At 48.6% G+C, this 16,147-nt stretch overlaps 4 protein-coding genes across 4 annotated transcripts; 3 read left to right on the top strand and 1 right to left on the bottom strand.

The window, feature by feature from the left end:
- Positions 1-1,911: 1,911 nt before the first annotated feature.
- Positions 1,912-3,528, top strand: C8Q69DRAFT_484732 (major facilitator superfamily domain-containing protein; the record flags this gene model as incomplete). The annotated part of the gene is made up of 1 exon (XM_028631782.1): positions 1,912-3,528. The coding sequence occupies one exon, from the start codon at positions 1,912-1,914 to the stop codon at positions 3,526-3,528; it is 1,617 nt and encodes a 538-aa protein (XP_028489782.1).
- Positions 3,529-5,220: 1,692 nt separating this feature from the next.
- Positions 5,221-6,782, top strand: C8Q69DRAFT_48697 (hypothetical protein). The gene has a single exon (XM_028631948.1). The coding sequence runs from the start codon at positions 5,325-5,327 to the stop codon at positions 6,699-6,701; it is 1,377 nt and encodes a 458-aa protein (XP_028489781.1). The 5' UTR covers positions 5,221-5,324; the 3' UTR covers positions 6,702-6,782.
- Positions 6,783-7,427: 645 nt separating this feature from the next.
- Positions 7,428-9,235, top strand: C8Q69DRAFT_495392 (kinase domain-containing protein; the record flags this gene model as incomplete). The annotated part of the gene is made up of 3 exons (XM_028632230.1): positions 7,428-7,827; positions 7,950-8,458; positions 8,523-9,235. 3 exons carry the CDS (start codon positions 7,428-7,430, stop codon positions 9,141-9,143), a joined length of 1,530 nt encoding a protein of 509 aa, XP_028489780.1. The 3' UTR covers positions 9,144-9,235.
- Positions 9,236-9,393: 158 nt separating this feature from the next.
- Positions 9,394-14,230, bottom strand: C8Q69DRAFT_484731 (peptidyl-prolyl cis-trans isomerase; the record flags this gene model as incomplete). The annotated part of the gene is made up of 6 exons (XM_028631781.1): positions 9,394-9,901; positions 9,952-11,162; position 11,333; positions 11,859-12,102; positions 12,157-14,067; positions 14,116-14,230. The coding sequence occupies 6 exons, from the start codon at positions 14,228-14,230 to the stop codon at positions 9,394-9,396; spliced, it is 3,990 nt and encodes a 1,329-aa protein (XP_028489779.1).
- Between the last annotated feature and the right edge of the window lie 1,917 nt (positions 14,231-16,147).

Raw genomic sequence — 16,147 nt, 5'->3', positions numbered from 1 at the left:
GCCACAAACATCTTGCCCGGTACAGGATGTCGAACCATTTTAAGTCGTACGCATAACATGGCACGGTTCTTGAATGCAGGAACGTTAAAAAAGAAACGATGTTTCCCATATTGGAAGTCAATTCGTGTACTGACCCTCATTATTTACCACAGCCTAGATGGGCCTTTCGAGTCTTGACCCAGCTGTCCTCATGTACCCTTACCACTTTTGGGCAGAATTGGCATATTATTTCGCTTCACTCCTGCAATGAGGCCCCATTTCTCTGGGTTAGGTGCTGCGAAAGCTCCTCCTCGATGGCGGTTAGTCCTCATATGGAAAGTCTGCCGTTTGAGCAATCAATTAATGTCAATGCCAAGGAATGGCAGGCAAGACGACTGCGAGTACGAGGCTTTGATGTTCGGCCGTTAGACAGACTTTTTGGGCACATTGCTCGTATTCTTGGACTAGAGTAGACGTTTTGTAAGTGCCGGTGAAGAGCACAGTTGCCTTAAGGCAGGCGGACATTAAATGTGCAATCGGTAGAACACTTTGCTCAATGGCATCGATAAGAGCTTCTACTACTTATACTGCCACAGTCAGAGCACTTCGATAGCAGAAAAATGCTAACTAACCCGGAAAACTAGGGTCTCGATGTTCGTGAGAGGATACATCATCTCCACAGAAGTACCTATCTTGGAGCTACCTGCCTTTCTAGAGGCAGAGCTTGATCAAGCCCTCTATTCAATGTCTCTGGAACCCGGTTCTGGGATCATTCCACTTCATTGACTCCAACAGAATACCACCTTGCGAGATAAAAGGAATATTGTTGTGGTTTGGCCTCTCCTACCATTAGGTCACCGTGCGAGCTATCCGACGATCGGCTCCCTTGTTTGCGCGAAGCGATCTTCGAGATCTTACACGCAACACTCTCGAATCAGGTATCAGAGAGGCTGGAAAATACAAATCGACGAATTGAAACGACTGGCATTGTCCATGTCGCAAAAGCGACAATTTTTGCCTGTCGCTCACGACGGGTTGTCGTTGCACATATGTGCCAAGCTCAGTTCGCTTGGTGCTAAACGCTTCGCACAGAAAAAAAAGAAATATGATAGGTACTGAGGTTAGAGGCGCCGTGCATACAGGAATATTTGATCACTGGCCACAACCCCATGTCGACAGCTTTGACAGCATCCTAAGCCCGATCCGGTTTATCCAGCCACAGCCCGAGATCTGACAAGCGTCTGGCGAAGCTTTGTGGACCAATCTATCATGCCCAATAAGCGGCAACACGGGATGAAGAGCGAAGTTTGTTATCTCTGGCATGTTCAAACCACCCCTTTTATTTGCCGATCGAAGATAACCGCATCTTCACAAGCCTTTAAATATGGGCCCTAGTGCGTGGCGGCGGTGAGAGCCGAAATTTCTGAGAGCGAACGAGCAAGCTGTCGCGTGGGTTAACTCTCCGGGTTTCTGCTGCTAGGACGCTCGTCAGCTGTCGAATACTTTGAGGCGCTCAAATCGCTTTTGAAGGGTCATGCATTTCTGAGCCAGGGATCCCGACATGAGGCCACAATTGCTGCCTGAATCCTGAGACTTCCACAACTCGACGGAGGACTTGGCAACCATTTAGTCAACTTGCTGATCAGCTCCTGACCTTCTCTGGGGGCATTGCCCTTGGACGCGGCGACGCGCACTCTTGACAGATCGCTCTTATCAGACAGGCATTACCACTTCTCATAGCTGCGAAATTCTGTCAAAATGGGACAGGAATGAGTCCGCAGTATTCCTCCCCCCAGGGGTCCCGTTTCTCTCCCGGTCTGTGCTGAGATATATAACCCTGCGGCGGGTGTTTTGTTCAACATATTCGCCTCCCTTTGATCCCTTATCAGCGACGTTTGCCAGTTATCGGGGGGTGTGGGAGTTGCTCTTAGAATGCATGCAGATAGCCTCCCGGGGACCATCAGGCTGGTCGACGACGGCGATGTTGTCCTGTCTCCGCAGCCGACAAACTCCCCCAATGACCCTCTGAACTGGTCATCGTTCCGTAAATATTGGCATGCTTTCCTGGTGTGCTTCATAACGGCTCTCACTGCTGCGACTTCGAACGATGCCGGATCCGCTCAGGATGGCATGAATGCCGATTTGGGAATCTCCTATGATTCCATGAACACCGGTGCAGGTGTTCTGTTTGTCGGTATCGGTTATTGGACGTTGCTGAGCTCGCCTGGTGCTTGGCTCTACGGTCGGCGAAGCACCTATCTCATCTGCTTGACCTCAGGTCTGGTGGGCTCGATCTGGATGGCGCGCGTCCAGACAACAGCTGACTCGATCTGGAATCAGCTCTTCGTGGGCGCGTCCGAGGCCTGTGCGGAGGCTACTGTCCAGTTGTCTCTATCCGATCTGTTCTACGAACACCAACGTGGAACCGTTCTCGGTATCTACGTTTTGGCCACTAGCATTGGCACGTACTTGGGCCCGCTGATTGCGGGTTATATAGCAGACAGCAGCCAGGGTTGGCGCTGGATTGGCTGGTGGGGAGCGATTATATCAGGTGGCACAATTATTGTATGCCTGTTCACCCTTGAAGAGACCCTTTTCGACCGTTCGGCCTATGGAACAGGTGCTCTTCAGGTCGCTCTGGGGGAAGGGACTCCCACTGGTACCGCAGACGAGGAGCTGGCATTCAAGAAGGTGGAAGAGCCGGTGTCAACTCGTGTCCAAGATTCTGCATACACCGCTGGAGAACTTTCACCATCGCCTTCGGACTTGAAACCCAAGTCTTACTGGCAGCGGATTGCACTCATCACCCCAGCTCCAAACATCATTGGAACGGGTTTCAGACAGTATTTCGCGCGCCTCTTCCACACCCTGCGCATTTTCTCGTTCCCCGCTGTGATCTATTCGGGCATCCAGTGGGGCGCGCAGGATGCCTGGTTGACATTCTATCTCACACTGGAAGAAGGTACGTGGATCGGACCACCATGGAACTACGGTGATGCTGCAGTCGGTCTAATGAACGTACCTTGCATCATCGGCGCTGTGATCGGATGTTTTTACGGTGGTTACGTCTCCGACAAATTCGTACTCTGGCTTGCAAGACGAAACGGAGGCATTCAAGAAGCCGAGCACAGACTCTGGCTATTGTATCCGTGTGGAATCATCAGTCCTGCGGGGATGCTACTCTTTGGAATTGGCACAGCATACGGCTGGACTTGGCACGTACCATATGTTGGCTTAGGCTTGATCGGTTTCGGCTGGGGTTGTACCGGAGACTTGAGCATGGCGTACTTAATGGACGCCTATCCAGAGATGGTCCTCGAAGGCATGGTCGGCGTATCAGTCATCAACAACTCGATTGCCTGTATCCTGACGTTCACGACACAATACTGGCTCGATGCTCAGGGGACAAGAAATACATTCATCGAGATCGCTGCTCTGGATTTCTTCTTCGTGATGATGACGATCCCGATGATGATTTGGGGGAAGAAGTGCAGAATCTGGACCCGGGAGCGGTACTTGGACTTCATCAAGATTAGAGATTCGTTATAGATATGGACACACTTTCTGTGCTGGAGGGCCAGAGGTATAGATATATATGTGTAGTTTTGGACCTATTGGAATATAGATTATTGGGCAGAGCTAACGGTACATATAATGAGGGATTGGGGAGATTACAATTCTATTGGACTGATGTCGATAATCTAGGATATTCGCACTTTTTCTTGGTCTCTTGCCATCCTTACGGTGGCCTGTTAATATTTCCGTTACCATATATATTAGTCTCCTGGTCGGACCTAGGACCGTTAATGCGTCTTGCTATATTGACGTATGGCACTGCAATGAATGAATGAATGAATGAGTGTATTTTTGGAGTTGTACAAATTCCCATGGCATTTATCATGGATTTAAGGACTATTATCACCTCGATAGTTATTCCCAGCTTCGGAATGGGACATACATAGTCTGCAGCTCATATTCACGTGATCGATCTGGCTCGAAGTTTCAGGTATGAAAAGTTACCTACTGTTAAAAGGTTCGGCTTGAACCGAAGAGAACTCCACAAGTCAATTATTGAAATAATCATAATTACTACACTTACTATAATAATACCATACACCGCTAATCAACACAGAAATTCAAAGAAATCCATGCAGCCGACCCAAGGCGGTAGATGGTGGCAGTACTTACCTACTACTACCTAACATCAAGTTGTTGCTGATTGCCAAGTGTCCTTCAGTCCTTGAGAAGCGATCAATCCAATTCAGTGCTATATCCTGTTATCACGAATCATGACCCACTTCTACATTCTTCTCACCATAACGATACATAAATGGCAGTCCGTAACGGCCATTATTTCCTAGTCTGGCAGCTCCTGGTGTCTAGCCCAACCTGAAACGATCGTTGTCGCTTCTCCTGACTCGCTGGCGCGTGCGTCTGCTAGATATTCGAATCGATATTATCAACCATCTTCAGGGGTTCTTCTTATCTTTGAAATTCCATGCTTTCATAGAATCGGAAAGAACGGTTCTGGTTCGATCCTATGGTTGAAGTGTATGCTGTCTGAGTATTGGACAATTGGCCAATACGCCGGAAAAAGGATCCCCTAAGGCAATATAGCTTCTCCGCTGCTGGGCGGAGAAGTCCTATCTATATTCTAAGACAGAAACGGATCTCGGGCGCATTTCAGGATAGGACTAGGTCCAGCAATCTTTGCGGGTGTCGTTGCCTGAGCGCGTCTTTCTTTTTTCCTGGTGGCGTCCAAATAGTTGTATGATGCATGCAGTCGGGGACTCGCCTGTATTTTCAATTGCGACTGAGCTCTCCTGGCTGAGCATCACCCGAGTTAAGTCCAAGAAAACCATCTTGTGATTAGCTGATAAGTTCATCCACGTCGTGTTCAGGGCTTTCTGTATAGCCTAAGAAACTGTCGAGAGACCCTATCTAGCTGGCTTCCCTCCGCCTTGTTCGTGCGCTTGGCGTCTCCTGCGACACCGGCCAAATAGACAACTTGGAGAGATTGGAATATGAAACTTAGTTTAAGCTCTCCAAATACCCCAAAATATGTCGAATTGAGCTCTTCTCCGGTCTTTGCCGGTCTATTTGGGCCTGGGGAAGGATAAGCAAGTTTCAGCATCATCGTTCCTGTCACAGCCAAGGCCCTTGCGTATTAGACGTCTCATGTTGTTTGGACCCTTTTTCTGGGTTCTGGATACATTAATTAGCTGCTGGAAAACATCGCGGTCAATTTTTCCCTTCTCTTTCTTTTCCCAAGCTGGTCTTCTTTCCTTCTCTTCATTTTTTAGTTATCCACTCTTATTGCTGTATATCTCCACTCACGATTCACAATGTGGTCGCGACCTTCGTCTGTTCGTTCGGCTTCGGTCCACTCGCTCTCACATTCCGTTTCTTCTCTTCATAGTTACGATTCTGAGCGCAGTAGCGATTCAGATGCCTTTAATGAGTTTAATGATCGGACCAGCCGTCAACTATGGCATCCGCAGGACGGATTGCCCAGGAAGCCCCAACAAGAATCGCCGAAACTCGCCGAGATATACCCTCGACCCTTGATCACCATGGCTCGTCTGAACCAGGAAGATGATCATAGTCCACCTGAAAGCGAGACGCACTCTCAGGCCACGACACTTGATGTGGAAGAGGACTATGAACAGCCGGAGAAGACGCCGACTTTGCTACCAGCAGCGAAATATGTCGAAAGTCAGAATGAATTTCATCCAAAGACAGAAGAGGCGGATCAATATGAAGTCTCAGAATATCAGGCATCCGACACTCGTGTCCCTGGACCCCTTGAACAGCAACTATCTGCCTTGATGCGCAAGATCATATTCATGGAACGTGAAAACCCTACGATTTCCGTTAGTCCAGAAGAGTATCAGGCCATGCAAGACAGGATCAAGACACTGGAAGCTGAAAAAGCAGCGATGGCTGCTCGATACGAGGCACTTTTCGCTCTTCGAGATGAAGATGTGGCTAATCTCATCAAGGTCCGCGTTCTGTTGGCCGAAGAGCGATGGGAACATGCAAATATCAGAAAACTCCGTGATGACGACCTTGGAAACGTCATTTCTCTGCGCAACAGACTTGCCGAAGCCACGCGAAAGATCGAGAGTCTTGAGAAGTCCGGCGGAAGGATAACACCTTCCAGACGACCAAGAAGTATCGTTTCTATCGAGGGGAGGAGCACGATTGCCAGAGAAAGCACGGAGCGGAGAAATACTCTTGAACGAAGAGATACCCTCGAGCCAAAGAATACCACAGACTTGTTCCAGGCCGCAAGGACGGCGGCTCTGGAACAAAGAGCCCTCGAGCTGGAAAAGGCCAATGAGGACTTACAACGTCAGATGGCAGCTATGAAGCTAGAGGGTGCATCTCCAGAGCTGGGGCAGAGCTGGCAAGCCCGAGTGAGCGATCTCGAGGCCCAGCTGAGACAAAAAGAGGATGAATTATCTCGGATACCCCAGATACAGCAGCAGCCCTCAACCAGCACCGACCCTATGACTTGGAATAGAATCGAAGGTATGCTCGATGAGAATGCCAAGTATCGGGAAAAGATGGCGCAGAAAATGCAGCAGCTCCGTTCTGAAAAGGAGATTTTGCAAAGAGAACTTCATCAAAAGGAAGACGAAAATGCAGACTTGGAGGCGAAAGTGGAAAAACTTCAACGCTACACAAATGCAGGGCTCTTGCAGAAAATACTGAGGTAGTGGCTTTTCCTTTGTACTTTATCTTAGAATATTGTCGAAGCATTATGCTATTGATCTGATATACATACATCTGTTGGCCGTAACTATGTTTAGAGAAAATAGCTAGTAAGCACGTTCAAGGTAACAAACCACAGGCGCCAGATTTTCGTATACGTCTTGCAGATCAGACCAAAGAATAGACAAGCGAGTGACAATGGAGTGACAATGCCAAATGAGGCAAACAATGCTCGAGACGGGATCAATGAAGAACAGTATGCTTTCACTCTTTCTGCTTTGTATGTACCTTATTGTTCTGTTTACTAGGGTGTCTTGTCCCTTTTACTACTATTCTTTGATTGCAAACATTCACTTTTTCAAATCTCTCAAAGCATGTTCTACCCTTTGTCCAAATCCAAGATCTATCACCCCAGAAGATTAGCAAACAATCCCTACCTTGTATTCTTTTTGCTTTATATCCTGGAGTTTCTTGAGACATGCATAGATGAAAATGTATATCCTAATTTCTTCTTTTCTTTCCTTGTCATGACGCCCGCCCTTTTTCTTAATTCACTATACAGTTCAAGGTCTCTCGGCAAATGATATAAGACCAGGAGTATATACCTGCCTTAGCGAAATAATAATACAGATCGTATCTACATCATTTCGAACACCACCTCGCAAATCTGAAAGTTTGACTAGGTATACATATTATCTTGACTATTCAATTCCCCCGTATCCAGCTTCACAATGGACCGATCTACCGAAATGGACACCACAGAAGAGAGATTTTCCGGCTCTGCCTCATACCGCTACGTCGATGGATGGACGAACAAATTCGCAACCAACATCCACAGCCTCATGGCCCCTAGTCGATGTGGTGAAGACCATTCCCATCTACACCGCGTATTCCGAGAACGCGCAAAAGAGGGCGCGATTTACGGCGAACTCTCACGTTGTGATTGTGATTTCATGGTTCCATCCCAGGATTGGGCTCGAACAGACAGTGGCATGTACCAGAATCACATCCGGACTCATGGCAACAAAGAGGAGGCTGCGAAGAACATGCAACATCATGGGTATTTATTGCGGTCCTTGTGTCCTGAGATACATAAGCGGCTCGAGGTATATGGGTGTATAGGAAGTGGAAGTGCGTTTTCTCCCTCCCCACCCTATTGATATGTTTTTTACTTCCTGTTCAGCGTCTTCTTGTCATGTCATGATTGAGTAGCAAGAGTCAATGGTACAGTTAACTGACTATATTACTTCCAGGTCACGGGGTAGTATTTGCAGCAAGAGAAAAATACCCAGAAGATCCTCAAAATGTCAAGCATTACGCTCTGAAAGTCGAGCCGCACATGACGCAAATGGAGGCCATTGCGAGAGGAAGGGGTCCCACGATGGCTTGCTGGGATGATGTAGGAGGCAATATTCGCTACATTCCTACCGAAGCCATGATGATGCGTTTTGTCACAGGAAGCAGAAGGTTCCCCGTGATCGAATCCGTTTACACGCACGATTTATATCAAACGACAATTATGAGCGCCGCGGCAGTTGACTATGACCCAAGGAGGGAAACGAGAACATCCGATGACGACGAGGACTATTTTCCTTCGTTCTTGGGCGCACAGCTGATAGAGGGGAAAACACCGCTACTGAGCGAAGTTGAAGTGTGCAAGGTCGCATGGCAAATGCTTCAGGCTATGATGTACTTGATGGATATGAACATGTCGCATGATGACCTCAGTCACCATAATTATGTTGTGGACGAATATCTCAATGTATGTTTTCTCCGCTCGATTCTTTCACCTATTGTGCGTAATCAAAGCTGACAACGAAGTACAGATTCAGATCCTAGATTTTGGACTGATGATATTCGCATTGGATGGCGAGCATGACTTCCAAGTTACACGCTGGGCATGGCTCCCATATCAGGAGTATCAGATATCGCCTGAGCTCGCAATCGAACTCAGCAAGGAAATGTGGAAGGAAGGTCAGTACGATGTAGAGGAAGAAAGGATCGTGTATCTTCCTCACGACGCCCGCGTGGAGCACCTGTGGAAGTTTGGCTGCATAGTCTACGATCTGCTCCACGGTTACTCGGCGTGGGAAGACAGAAAACTTGATCACAGGATCGGCGGTATTCGACAATGGGCCCAGAAACGGGCAGAAAGCAATGAGGAGTCTTGGTGGAGAATGTTGGAACGTCGTGACAGGGTCATTAACGAGGAGCTTCCTATTGACGAAAACCTGTCTCAGGACTGTGTCGACGTGCTCAGAGCCATGTTCACCAAGGAACCGGAAAAGCGGCCAACGCTTCATGAACTTGCCTCGTTCCCATGGTTCCAAGGGCATTGGATGAATGAGGGCACCTTTCGACGCCCTGCTGCAGACTTCCCCGAAGACTCAGAAAGTACATCGGAAGAATCTGGGCAAACAGTTGAGATGAATGAGAGCTGGGAATAACTATAACATCCCGCGAAACATGTGGAAGACAGTGTTACGTCTTCCACTGCGGAAACGTTGTAACCGGCAGAGTGCCTTGAAAGGCATCTTTGATGCATCTGGAATCAGTATCATAAAGCACTGGGAACATGATAGAGATATAGCTGTACTTGAAAATGACATTGTCATTATTTTTTCCCCTGGTCCTAAAGCCCGCGCCATCCGTCCCTGAAGGTATAATACTATAACACCGCACAACAGAAAATTCCATTCACCAACTATCAAAGTTCCCAAATCCGCCAGAAGATTTCATCTTCTTTCGTGAGGGCTCCGGCTCCGGCTCGTCATCCACATATTCCACGATTTCGTCCTCGTCTTGAGCAGCGCGGTCCGCCAGTGCCGCTTTCAAATACTTGCCTACTCCTGTGCTGCTTTCTGGGCCACGGCCATCTCCAGCTCCTCTTATCCTCTTTCCCGTCCAAGTCATTTGTTCGTCATCTGCCTGTCTCGATGTCTCTCCAGGTTCACCCTCGCCAGCAGCTTTTGCCTTTTCGGCTTCTTCAGCTTGTCGTTTCTGGTTGAGGAACTCCTCGAAGGGATCGACGAAGATTGTGATTCCTTTGATGACAATATCAGGCTGGGGTTTATTGGTTGAGGAATCAACTGGGTGTGTCTCCATGGCATTTAGCGTTGTCGACGAGGGAGAGGGGTCATCAATCAGGCGAGCAAATATGGTATGCTTGTTATTTAAGTGAGGAAGAGCACGATAGGCAATGAAGCTGCGATACATGTCAGTATCTTAGTGAAAAAGATCGATGAAGAAACTTACAATTGACTACTGTTGGTGTTCTTTCCCTTGTTCGCCATACTCACTGTTCCTCTAGCATCATGCTTCAGAGGTCCCTCGAATTCGTCGGCAAAGTTTTTACCCCAGATACTTTCACCTCCTCTGCCTGTTCCAGTGGGATCACCACCCTGGATCATGAAACCTTTAATATTTCTATGAAATATCACACCGTCGTAATAGCCTTTCTTGGCAAGTTGGAGAAAGTTCCAGACTGCTTTAGGGGCATATTCTGTGTGCAACTCCAGATTGAGGTCCCCGACATTGGTGGATATACGAGCATATCCCTTTATCTTCACTCTGCCGCGCTTGAGCATATACTGCTCCTCAGTGAGAAGAGCAAGTTCTCCAGACGTATGGGGTGTAAGACCAGTACTTGTAAATGACGCAGCTGCAAGACCTGTCGTGTGTTTCGCAGCGTTATATGGAACGGGCTTCCCTGACTGGTGCATCGAAGTCCTCTGAGTGACTGACTTAGTTGCGACACCGCCTTTCCCAGAAGCGCTGGAAGTACCAGCAGTGCCAGCCTGCTGTGCCCTCTCTGCGCGAGCTCTCGCAACTGCTTCCTTTGCTTTCAAGATTTTGGCCGAGCTGCCCAGTGCTCCGACATTGACATTGCTCGTGGGATCGTTCCTCTCACGTTCTTGCTCTTCCGTCAGGAAAGTCTCACCCTCCTTCAGGTATTTGAAAGAGCTGAGATCTCTTGACTGGACATTTTGCGGATCCTGCAATGTGATGATATCTTTCCTACCGAATTCTTCATCCGTTACCAGATCCCGCCACATTTTCGGCTTCACGTTTAGCTTCTCCACCGTATCCCACGCGAACACATTTCCTGTATTACGAAGAGCGACGATGTGCGTATTATCCGTGAAGACTTTGTAGGTCACCGGGTCAACGTACTCGCCCGCCTCGTTCTTTGCGAAATGGAGCTTGATGAGATCTGAGCTCTTGAGCGGGCTGCCATCCACAGGATTCGTTCCATGCTTTTTCAGCCACGGTAGAATGTTGGTAATGTCGAAGATTGTTCCCGATGGCGTGCAGACTGGATGCGAGAATGGTTGAAGAGATAGCGAACAGAAGTTGTAGGGGAGACGTTTAAACGACGCGTGGACTCCATCCCTCTTAGCTCTCGACACGCCGGCTCCAGCACTCGCGCCGTATGAGTCTTCAGATGCCCACTCTGAATGGGTAATCTGCAATAGGCGAAGTCGTCAGTCAACTGGGTCTTCAAGTTTGATGGATTCTGCATGCGACAAGAAATGAGCTGGTCGGACGGTAGGGTGGCTTACATATAGCTTATCAGTTCCTAGAAGAAGTCAGCATAGGTTTCAATATTCTTCATATCTCTGCAGTAGGAACTTACCCTTTCCCATATTGTGAGAACTGAACTTTATGTAGTTGTCCTCGAGCTGGACTGTCGCGATTTCTTCGCGCTGCTGCTTGACCGGAGCTACATCATCTCGCCGCACTCCCGCTAGCCGTTTATGGAAATAGTCGGCAATCTCCAGTCCAGGGCACCTACCTACCTATCGATTCTAAGCCAATAATAATGATGCAGCATCTTTATAGATAAGTAATTACACCATGAAGTCTTCAAGGAACGGAGTCAAATTATTAGATAATTCACATCAATTCCGGCTCTCGAAGATGCTATGTCAGGAGAGACCTACTCCGAGCGTACTGAGATAGTTCCCCAGTTGATAAAGCGACAAAACATAGTTAACTGGGCCTGATACCTGCAGTGTCCAGCGGCTGACAGGAAGACAATCACAACGTGAACAGAATATTCCGGGAATAAAGATGCACTTAACAAAAGGACCATGATGCTTTTGAGCCGTCCGCCCCCGTAACTCCCCGAACAATAATGTAGATAGAAACCGACTTCTCACGCAGCGCTAGGTTGGTAGCGTAATGGCACAACCCAGCGGTTGCCGAAGTCAACCCCATGTCGACGGCGAGTACCATACTTTCGCCAAACCACTTGACTAATTCCAATGTCCGCGACAGTGATATTCCACGATTGGCCTTCGCCAGCAAGCAAAGCGTTCAGTATACCAGTCTTAGGTGCTGCAAGGCAGACAACAGACTTGGAGCTGACAGAGAGCCGAGCACCTTCCACCTGGGTAACGTCGCCTGTAATCCATGGTTAACAAAGCACTGAACTGGAAACCGCCATAGTAGACTTACCACTAGAAGCAGAAATCCCTGACGGAACATCCACAGACAGGATATCCACACCGCTCCTATTAATCCATGCGATCATTTCAAAGGCTGCGGCTTGATCGTCACTCCGCAGATCTTCGAACGCAATGTGCATACCGAGCAAAGCATCTACCACCAAATCTGGAGCGAAATCAGATGTAGACAGCCTTGCTGATAGCTCTTCCCACCTCAGCACGCGACCGCCTATCTTTCTGAAGATCTCAAGCTGCTTGCGACAATTTTCTAGAAGTTCATTCTCATGCTCGAGACCCAGCAAGCAAAGAGTCACGCGGTGTCCTCTGTTTCGCAGGTGACGGGCTGCCGCAACAGCCCTCGCGCCAGTGCGGTGATTTCCTGTAAGCACGAGCAATGTAGATGCAGTGGATTCGCTCGATAACTGAGCGACAGCGGCTTCAGCAATTCCACGACCAGCATTCTCTGTAATCATGTCTTCCGTCAGGCCAAGCTCGGCGATAGCCAATTGCTCAACTTCCAGCATCTGCAACGGGCTCACGGTGGGGCAACTCCTGTTGGTTGTCGTGAGTCGCAACGAAGTACTTGCAACACCGATGGGCCCATTCATGGGAGATGCTGATATTGACTGTTTGCTTGGCCGCGGACTTGCGTTCCTTGATGAAGTCAATTGGGTCCTCCCAATAGAATTAATCTGGGGTGGCATTAAAGGCTGGCCCAAAATGGTGCTGCTTTTCCGAGATTGCGGCCGTGTGGACGTTCTGGATGGATCTCGTCCGGAGTAATTTCCACTGCTGAACTTCCCATCGCTGACTTCTTCCTCCGTCTCTCCAGCTTCGCTGTTCCATTTGGCAGGTGGGCTGTCGAGCACATTTTCCGTATAATGCAGATTCTTGCCACCATTCGTTCCTGGCCGAGCCTTCCTATTGAAACTCACCAGGCGGTCTTCGTCAGCAGTCGTATCATCGTTGCGGATCTCGTCGAATACCCGTCTCTTATCGAATTTCGACAGGTTGCTCTGGAAGTCAAAGTCGCCCATTTCCTGAATATCGGTCGCGTCTTCGGTCGCCCAGCCGTTCGTGTCTTCCGCATAAGATTTGAGGTTCCGCTGTTTGCGACGCTTACCGCTACTGTGCATGGAGGCCATCTTCTCTTGTGCACTCGTTCGAGATGCCTGTGGATACATTGGTTCCACAAACGCTGTCTGACGCCAACCTTTTGCTTTGGGGTTCGTGTTCAAAGTAGCACCGGGCGCATTGACATCCTCGGGCAGGCCTTCCTTTAATTTGTTACGGCCACCACGACGACTTCTTTTGCCGGTGTATTTCAGTGGAGCTTCCAGTGGTGCTGCTCCTATCCTTCCCTCGGGGACAGACCCGTCGAGGGCAAGCTCCTCTTCCCCATTCTGATTCCCACTTACACCACTATTGCCATTCAGGCCTAGATTGTTGAAGGGCTCAGTTAATATCGCGGTTGCATTTGAGTCGTGTCTTTCGATCTGTGAGGGCACAGTTCTCGTCTGTGTAGCAGTAACGCTCGTAGGGAAGGACGGTATTTGGTTTGTTCGAGATGAGCCAGCTGTTGCATTCCCAGGGAGTACGACGGGTGACATGGAGCCCAGATCAGGTCCACTCAATTCTGCAGGAGCTGCAGCAGTAGTTTTCTGTGGAGGCTTCGAGAAGCTCAGTATGGCAGGGTCGACGAAGGGTTGTGGCGCAGCTTTCGGTGTAGTCTCAACAGGAGTTGACTGGTTAAAGGACTTGTCGTACAGTCCATTTGCAGAAGTCGCATGTTTCTGCTGATGACTCTCGAATTGATTCGTTGCTGAGGTAGGCCGCGGCACCTGGCTGACTTCCAAGTCTGCAATGCCTGTACCCTCAATGTGATACCGTGGCAAACGTTGACCATTCCATAGCAATGTGACTGTAGCTGTTAGAATAGATGTGACATACTTGCTGAGACATTATTTACCATTTTCAAGTGTCAGACGCTGTCCAACAACAGCAGCCACTGTTCCCTGGATTCGCGCATTTGGCGGGTTTTTGAGCGTCACGAGAACATCAAATCCGACGAAGTCTGAAGCCATATTGAACGCAGGAATTATCAACTCGCAGAAAGACCAATTCCTCAAGCGACAATAAATGCGGGCATCATGCGATAGGACGATATTATCGAGGAGAGATGCAGTTGTTGCGTTTGGAGGAAAGGACGGAGGCTGGTGTTCTTCCCGTGAAACTCACGCCAGCTTCTCAGCTCCGGATGGAGTTAATCGATTGCGGGATTCACGTGATCTCTTATCGATAAGAGATAACAGCCTCTTTCTGCAAGCCAACTGGTTCTTTGGCTGTCAGTACTGGTAGTATGTACTATGCAGTCCTTAGTATGTACATTCATCTCTATTACTTGGTCGTGGATATAGATAGAACGCGTCTCTGATTATATCTTGTTCTTGGGATATCTATCTTTTTTTGAGAGGCTCCATTCATAGGCGCAACTAGAACGATAAGACCAGGATTATACACTCCGCATAAAACGTACATCTCTCTAAGAGTATGGTGAAGACCTTGGCGCCGACCTTTCTAACTTCTATTTATGCAGCAGAGAATTGAAAAAGTGAAAGGTATACAGTAAATGAAAGGGGTATGGCCACAACGCTAGGAAATAAGTTGCTGGGACAATGAGGCCCTCAGGCGTACATTTCTGCCAGATACTCCTCCTCAAACTCATCAAAGTCTTCGTCATGTTTATCACGGGTGTCTTTAGCCGCCGGTTTGGAGGACTTGGGCTTGATAACTTGGTTAATACTGACCAAGTTGGAGTAGAAGTCAATGACTTTGGGGTGCACCATGACCTTCCTCGGTTCGAATCGCAGGACTTGGAGTCCAGCTTGGGAAGTCGCTCGACTTAGGGCCACATAAGCTTGGCCTTTCTCGAAAACGCGACCGAGATCAACCTTTACCCGCTGCAGCGTCTGGCCTTGCGCTTTGTGGATGGATAAGGCCCAAGCCAAAATCAAGGGCACCTGCAGTCGTTGAGCCTGGATTTCACCGTTGGGCAATTCGATCTTCCAAGATTCTGGCTGGCAGAGAAGATGTCTCTCTGTCCCATCAGGCTGAACGAAACAGACCAAGGGCCATTTCCGGCCTGTGGTGACAGCGCCTTCTCTCTCTTTATGGGCATAGGCCTTAAGCTTCTTGCGCGCCCGATTGGCCTTTTCTTCGTCGCTTAAAGCCCCGTCCTCATCACCGAATTCGTCCTCGTTCTGCCGGTAATAATCGAAGGTTGCTTCATCCATGAAAGCCACTACGCGGCCAAGTGAGCCATTAACTAGGGTGTCCTCCATGTTCTTGATGAGCATCACTTGGGCGCCTTTCTTAAGATGAATGACAGGTGGTGCCATGCAATTTGCTAATAGCTTCTCTCGAAACTGCACATCTTTAACAGTTCCAGAGTCCGTTGCGTGGAATGTCATCAAGTCCCCAGAAAGCCTTTGCATTCTTGCGCTATTTGCATTCTCCACCTCAGCGCGAGTTGGAAACCTAAAATTAATTCGTCAGCATTGGGATTGAGGAGATGATCGGTTAAGCTTACAGCTCTGTTGCTTCTAGTGAATCATGGAAATCCAAAGGCCTGGAGAGCTTCTTGAACGTCTCAATAGTGCGTGGGGTGATCTTTCCTAGACGCATTTCATTTAACATCTCCGCGAATTCTGGGTCCTTTTGTCGGAAGACGTGGGTTAGGAGGATAGTATGCTGAATGCAAGTGTTCCACGTAGCGGCTGAGAATGCAAATTTCGCTTCCCGGTTGGAGTCAGGGACAGGAGGTAACTGAAAGAAATCACCGGTGACGACAAGTTGGATCCCTCCAAAAGGCCGCCCATTATTTCTTATCCGGCGAGCTATCTCTTCTAGCTTGTCAAACAGATCACCATCGACCATAGATACTTCATCAATGATCAGAATCTTTGTTCGCATCCACCGATTCCGCGCCTTCTGGTTCTTCT

This window comes from Paecilomyces variotii, assembly GCF_004022145.1.
Source record: "Paecilomyces variotii strain CBS 101075 chromosome Unknown C8Q69scaffold_1, whole genome shotgun sequence".
NCBI lineage: Eukaryota > Fungi > Ascomycota > Eurotiomycetes > Eurotiales > Thermoascaceae > Paecilomyces > Paecilomyces variotii.
Note: the sequence above shows the minus strand (reverse complement) of the source record. Positions and strands in the feature narration are given on the sequence as shown.

Coding starts and splice junctions, on each gene's coding strand:
- C8Q69DRAFT_48697 (XM_028631948.1), top strand. CDS start 5,325: ATGTGGTCGCGACCTTCGTCTGTTCGTTCGGCTTCGGTCCACTCGCTC.